Consider the following 7,756-nt stretch of genomic DNA (forward strand, 5'->3'; position numbering starts at 1 on the left):
TCGTGTGATGGAGCTCCCCAAATCCTAACCTTAACCATCAGTCAAGGAGAAAAACAACAGACCCTCGATCACAATGAAAAGAAGTCTGACTTTCTTCTTTTTATCCTTGATTTTTTAACTTTGGGCAATGTTGCTACTGGAACGAAAACAATACGCTCACGCAGCCCAACAGAAGTTTTGAAAAATTTGGGGAAAAAATGCAGATTCAAATTTATCTTGCATTCTAAACAAGCAGATATTTTTAGGATAACTTTGTTGTATTAAAAGGCGCTGATTTGAGAAGCTACAGCAACTGCGACTGACCCTGTGTAAATAATTGCTGCCAGTCACACACAGATACAGAGACTGACCCAGTGGAAATAACAATGTATTTCTAAGCCGATCAGCTTTCGGCATCTAGCATGTGTTGTAGTTAGTATCATAATATTTACATGGTCCTGGGTAGCAAGTGATAGAAAGTAAAGCGCATGCATCTCTTTCATCTCTTCTCTTTTTGCGATTGCTTTGTGACCTAGCTAACTAGTTGGTTTAAAACAAACTTTCAAAAATCCACTTGCAATGGCACAGGCCAAACGGTAGCTGAAAGTTTGAAAGTTTTGCAAAATCACCCATCGCAATGCTTCCGGACAATTACCGTAACTTAAACTATTTCATTTTGGTCCGGAAAAGGCAAAACGAATGTGGTTCAAGGGGTTCAAGGCTTGTTGGCTACTTCATTGAAACTCTTTCTGCTGTGACTTTACGTGTAAGGGCCATTATGTATTTGATAGGTAACAGTCTTAAACTACTTACGGTTCTCTTTTCTGTTCAAATGGTCAAGTACAAATTATATTATTCATTAATAGTTCATGTTATTATGGCAAAATCAGCAGTTTATTCAGAACGCAAGTGGAATGTTGTAAAATGCAGATTTTTAAATGGTTTACTTTCTGATAACACAAGATATCATCAGTCAGGGCAACCACTTTTGATTTGATTTGATTTGAATCTTTATTTCGAACATGTAAAATAGTAACAAAACAGAAACAGTATTTAAAAACAGATGAACGACAAAATATAAAAAGACATCATAAATTCCCTCCACCAGCGCTTAAACCTATTTACATGTGTAAAAAGGATTTTTACCAAACATTATGACATTATCTTTCACTTTAAATGTAGTTTTTGTGTTGAATATGTACAATAGTAGAAACTGAAATTTGACATGTACTATCAATTTTATATAAGCATTTACAATTTTATTTTTAAAGGGACAATAGGTAAGATTTTTGTGTTAAAACATTGGTACAAGACCGTTGTAAATCCTGTCCTATCATTTAAAAAGGCTCACTAACATGTTGACTCACCCTCTGCTTGTGTTTATAGTCCTTAAATTCTGATTTCAAAACATACAGTTAACAGGCCGTCACTAACATTGCACAGCTGTACAATAATTCATTGGTTCATTGGTTGAAAAATGGTTTGAAAAATTGCCACAGCCAATGACGTGGGGGCTTATTCTGATTCTTCGCATGTAGCTGCCAAAATTGCACTCCAGACAGGCTATCACTGAGACTCTATACTATTGCTTATTATTCAAGCGAAGACTACATATCTAGTTATAAAACAATGCCAGTTCGCTATCGGTAGCAACAAGCAAATTAGCCACAGTTAGCTCAACAAATGCACAAATATCCACATACGAACATAGAAGCGAGCCTTGCGAGCATTGTTGCACACATGTTGTGTCTGAGGTGGATATTTGTAAATTTGGCAAATTAACTAATAGCTAATTTACTTGTTACTACCAGTAACGAACTGGTAGCGTTTTATTACTAGATATGTATTCTTCTTGGATAATAAGCAATAGTATACAGAGTTTCAGTGATCGCTTGTCTGGAGTGCAATTTGGGCATCTACACGTTGCTTTTACATGTTGAATCATGCGTGTTTAGCTAAACCTTTATTTGTCTCAAACTGTAAGTTGTAGTTGCATCGTTTGTGGTACACCATCATATCTTAGTTATATAGCTAGCTAGTTCTATAGCCAAATATGTTGCTTGCTCATAACATAGTTGGCTAGCTAAAGTGAAAACCTCAAAAAAACAAAACATATAAATAGTGTAGTGCAGCACACTAAAGTTAACATTTCATAAAGTCACCTGTTCAGCAAACATTTTCTCACGACGGCAGGCTCTTCCAAAACAGTGCATGTAGTGGTTTGGGGGTGTTTGCTGCTGCAATTCCTCTCTTGTCCATTTGGAGTCCGAAATTACCTATTGTACCGTTAAGTTCACAGAAACAAGGGCAAGAAAAAATTGGACACCTGCATTTCTATCTTTTCACAAGGCAATAAATCATTAATCTTAGGAAACAAAAGATGGTTTGGGTCGGGCACTGTGCCGGTTTGGCTGAGCGGGGCGCCGGGGCCTGCAGGCTCCCGTGGCACGGCCGGCAGACGCGCACAGGCTTGGGTGAGATGTCGGGGATGAGGGCGCGGGTCCTGGAGCAGGCGCTGCACACCACGAATCCGCAGTGCCTGCAGTGATGGCGGCGCTGCGCCAGGCTGAAGCGCGTGCAGCAGCGCATGCAGATGGCCGAGGCGCGGTCGGGCACCCAGACGGCGGCGAAGCGGGTCTCCGCCGGGCCGCCCGTGAGGCGCAGCCTCTCGGCGCGGCACTCCCTGATGTGCTCCATCCAGGCCTGCTTCTCCTCGGGCGAGGCCGCCGACACGTAGAAGGACTTGCGGGGCGTGCGGATGATCCACTGGTTCTTCATGAGCAGCCCGTCCTCCGTGTCCTCCAGGGACACGGCCTCCAGCGGGAGCACCTGCTGCTTGGTGTACCAGCGGCCCAGGATGACCACACTGCCGTACACCAGCACGTCGTTGAAGAGGAAGAAGGCCTTTGGCTGTGGGCTGTGATGACACAGCTTCAGCAGGTGCCCCTCTCCGACCAGCACGCGGCCCGGCTTGGCCAAGGGCTTCCCCAAAGTGCCGAAAAGAGCCTGCACTGCCAGGATGCGCTCTGTGTTCTGCTCCGTGAAGGCCAGCGGGTCCCCCATGGCCGGGAAACAACCCTGCAGGGAAGACTGATGGAGACTGTCTTTGTTGTAGTTGTCTGTGTTGCAGTTGTATCCGTAGCGCTGGTTAGTTTCTGGAGTGACGGAGAATGTCTTTGTTGTAGTTGTCTGTGTCGCAGTCGTATCCGTAACGCTGTTCCTGGAGTGAGATAAGTTATGGTGACTCCAGCAACACCAGCAGCTTGCAAGCGGAGAGCAGTCCGGTCTGTGCACTCGGTCCTGGGATGACTTTGAAGAAGCTGGTCTTCACAGAACCGAAGAGTCTCCTGTAGTCACAGTTCCTTTTTGGTTGCTTGACTAATTCTCCCAGGTTTAGGACTAGACCCCCACACACTCCCGCTTCCTCAAACCAGACGTGATGCAAATGCAAACATGTCCTTGTATGTAGTGTGGTTTGAATCAGCTGCGTGAGAAAGTTGAAGCTTGTACAGCTTGACTGGTCATCCACAGACTGCAGAGAAACACATCACTCAAGTCAGATAGATCTCTTACATTTTATCACACCACCGGTGCAACCTGTCGAACCTCATTCTACGGCCAAGCTTTTGAAAATCCCAAAAACACACCTCTTCCCAGTACATCCTGTATCACAGCAGGGTTCTGTTTTTACGGCACAAAACGCATGTGAATCACATCTTGAAGATTTAGAGATGAAGGGTATAAAGTTATAAATTAAACAAAGGGATACTACTGTTTTGACATATACACACAGTACATGCAAATTAACAGTAAATGACTGAACAATTTCAGAATGTAAAGGAACATGGGCCTCGGATCTGAACTGTAAGCTGGCCAAATGTAGCCAATGTTCAATTCTTTATCGGAAAAGATTTCAAGAAGGAAAGGTCACTCAGCAATTTACAAGCAGAAACACAAAAGGCATGGAACTGTGTACAAAATAACCTGTTCACCACAAACACATTTGGCAGTGAATGTGAGTATTGTGAGTATGTGAATACTGAGCTGGCAGCAGTGAGGAGGGATGCAGATACAATTTTACTATCTATTGCACAATAATTACAGTACTATAGCACATAAGGCTTTCTACCCGTTCTGTGGGTACTGTCCCATCGCTGTTGCTTGCAGGAGAAGCTGCTGTTGCTTGTGTTTGCTGCAGCAACAGGGCCTAACAATGACACATTTTTTGATGAGGAAGAAAATGAGATGCTGGCTGTAGTACATGCATTTAAATCTTCCTTTTGTACAATCAACTCGGTACGGTACTTTATTCAATAACTGCATCACTGACGTGGATAATTGCTTAAACAGCTTATAAGGATAGTTGTTTGTGATTAGGAACGGGTCCATACTGTTTGTAGCCACTGAACTGGCTGAACAGGCTACACCAGTGAGAGATTTTTCAAATGCTCTCCCTCAAGTAACGTTTTACCTTGAATTACAAGGGAATTTACAGGAGTAAACAGTCATTTACATTTTCTGTGTTTTCTCCCAGAATTTCTGCCTCAATGAATGGGTAGTGTAAAACTACTTGCTGCTATTCTTTTCTGCCTGCTTCCTTTTGATTGCACATACATGCATCTCTGTGGCAACATTCTGACTGCAGTTTCTGACCGATACACACTCTAAATGCTGCTTTCACTGTGGCCGTGAGTCCTATATATATATATATATATATATATATATATATATATATATATATAGTATATATATATATATAGTATTTTAATTCAGTTCACTAAAACATAATTTTCCTCTCATGAAGGTTTATAATGAGTTTCAAACTAAATCAAAACTAAATCAAACTGCCTAAAAATGCAAACAAACAGGAATAATCGCATGAATAGCTTTGAGCAGTAATACGGCTTCAGATTGGAAGCCAGAGAGGTGGCACCCCCTGTGTAACTGTTAGTGTTCATTATCTAACAGCTTCCTGATAATACATTTTTACCTTCCATGAAGACTATTTTTTATTTTAGAAATCCGTATGTGTCCCAATCTGGAAAAATAGCACAACGGCTTGCTAAAAAATCAGGCAAATATATTTCTCAATGAAATTAAACGATGAGAGCTTAATGAGGGATTATATATGCCGTATAATAATTATTGGAGGTGAAACGTCACACCTCACATTGCAGCTAGGCGATGATGCATTGCCAATGTGGACAGTCTGACGGGATTCTACTGGGGACAATGGAATCACATTTAAACACATTTAAATGTTTACATCATGTTCTGCATGTAATGTAACACGCTATTGTAATGAACAAAATATAGGTGTCTAACTGCAAGAAGGAAAGCACAATTTCATGCGTAATGTTGAATGCCTCACATTGACCACCTCTCTGTCAGCTTATGTCCTTCAGACAGCTTATCAGCAGTGCTGTTACATAGAAATTGCAGAAAACTTGGAATGGGAAGTACATTTACACAGAGCTGGAGACCAACAAAAGGAGAAACTAAAGGTAGCCCAGACAGCTGCAATATACATACCAGACATGAGTCAAGCACTTTAACTTTAACTGATGGTGGTAAAATCTGAAAACACTCCTGCACATTCCTGAGGATTTTAAATGAATTTTTTTCCTCACAATATAGGTAAAAATAGCATTTAAAAATTAAAATCTTGGTTAAAATGTGTTTTTGACCCAGGTTTGCTATGTACTGCTGTGGTGTTCCACAGAATGATCAGCAGTATAGCTACTATACATACATTACACTGTTATATTTAATGAATTTGAGCAATCTAATTATAATTCATGTGGAAATGAGATACATTTTTCTAAGCTTTTAATATATAATCTGAAATATTGTATCTTTGACTTTATTCACCTACGTGGTTTATTCACCATTAAGCTGCTCACAAAAGCAACTTCAAGTGAAGTTACACATCAACAGTCCACATACAGGCACACGTTTATACAATGGGATTCGAAAATATACTGTAAGAGATTAACAATATTTTAATTGTATGTTCCCTAATGTTTAAGATGAAATGAAAAAAGGCAATACATCATTCTATATCAAATCAAATTTTTTTTACATTAACTATCATGCACTTTCATTTTACCTTGCCAATGCAACATCATAGCAATATGTGAAAAAGTACAATTTTGTTTTGTTTTGTCATTTCATTTAATTTCTCAACAAATTTAGTTCTTTCAGTAGCAGGTACAGAAGGCCCTGCAGGTGAGAGAAAGATGTGTGTGTTGGCGTGGATGTCTCGTATCAAGAGCTGGTAGTGAGACATGACGCTTTGAGACAGCTTTGACACGCCGTGTCCGTCTGGCAGTGGGAAAGTGGTGACTGGCTGTCAGACGGAGTCAGGAGAGAGGACTGTGTGCCCTGAAGTGAGAGTTCACATTCGCACACAGACACCTTCTCTGCTCGGTTGGACAATCTCATCCCCAGACCTGCCTCTCTCCAGCTGAGGCCTCCAGAACTTTCTGCAACATGAACACACACACATACACACACACACACGCACACACAAGCACAGACATGCACGCACACACACATACACGCACACACGCAAACACACACATGCACACATGCATGCACACACACACGCACACACAAGCACAGACATGCCCGCACACACACACACACATGCACACACGCGAACACACACATGCACACATGCATGCACACACACACACGCACACACACACACACACACAAGCACAGACATGCACACACACACACACACACACACACAAAGGTTAGTATAGAGTATTCAACCCTATTTGTAAGTCGAACACTGCAGGTCAATTATTGAAGGCCCTCAAAATAATAATTTTTTTATTACAAAAAGATCAAAGAGTAAAGCCAGCAGAAAAATCTACCCACCATTGTTGCTGCAGTTACTGTAGTCTTTGTTGCCTAGAAACACTGAAGTGCATCTCCATCAAACAATGCACAAGACGAAAACCACAACAACGCACAGTGGACAAAGGCATGTTTTCATCCATATGTCCCCAGAAGCCAAGATCACCATGGCATCTGCAAGTATGGATGGGAAGACTGGAAACTGAAGGGAAGTTAGAGGGCTTGTAATGTTATTTCCTGTTTTTCTTTTCATACCAAACATACAGCAAGTCCTAAAAAAACACAAAAAACTACCCCATGCCACTTGAAGAGCGAGTTAGCCCAAGGACTGCCATGCACAAATGGCTTTGAAAAACTCATGCAGTAGCAACCCAGATAACTGATCAATTCACACTGAACCTCCCCAATCTCCCACACCATATACCCCCCCCCCAAAAAAAACAACAACAAAAAAAAAATGACTAGAAAAGTCAATCCCTTCACTACAAACACAGGCAGCTAACGGTATATCTGTGACATCTCTGACTCAAAGCTTTACTGGTTTTATTTTTAAAAGACTCGGGCTCAGTTTGAAGAAGACAAAGACTTTCGGAAAGCGGGTCGCTGGGGTGCGCTTGCTCCTGTCGCTGATATTTGCACTTCTGTGTTCAGTGCATTTTTCATTTATAAAGACTCAGATAAAGGCCATTAGGGTGAGCACAGCGAAGCAGGGCGATCTCCATGAATTCATTAGTTGACCTTCTCCCTCTCTTCCTTCTGACTTTCGGGTCACTTTCCTGTTTTGTTGATTCAGCTTCTGTTCAGAAAAGGTGACCTTTGAAATGCACTTGGGATGGCCCAAAGAGTGTAAAAATAATGGGTTTTGGCGAGGAAAATTACTGTACCTGAAATGTATGAGTCGAAAGGGGCA

At 41.5% G+C, this 7,756-nt stretch overlaps 1 protein-coding gene across 1 annotated transcript; it reads right to left on the minus strand.

The window, feature by feature from the left end:
* Window positions 1-1,082: 1,082 nt before the first annotated feature.
* On the minus strand, window positions 1,083-3,342 carry LOC133131401 (pleckstrin homology domain-containing family F member 1-like). The gene has a single exon (XM_061246751.1). It carries the CDS (start codon window positions 3,040-3,042, stop codon window positions 2,314-2,316), a length of 729 nt encoding a protein of 242 aa, XP_061102735.1. The 5' UTR covers window positions 3,043-3,342; the 3' UTR covers window positions 1,083-2,313.
* Between the last annotated feature and the right edge of the window lie 4,414 nt (window positions 3,343-7,756).

The sequence above is a fragment of the Conger conger genome, chromosome 6 (genome assembly GCF_963514075.1).
Source record: "Conger conger chromosome 6, fConCon1.1, whole genome shotgun sequence".
Classification (NCBI taxonomy): domain Eukaryota; kingdom Metazoa; phylum Chordata; class Actinopteri; order Anguilliformes; family Congridae; genus Conger; species Conger conger.

Bases quoted from the DNA above. Each gene is read 5' to 3' on its own strand.
- LOC133131401 (XM_061246751.1), bottom strand. From the start codon at position 3,042: ATGGGGGACCCGCTGGCCTTCACGGAGCAGAACACAGAGCGCATCCTG.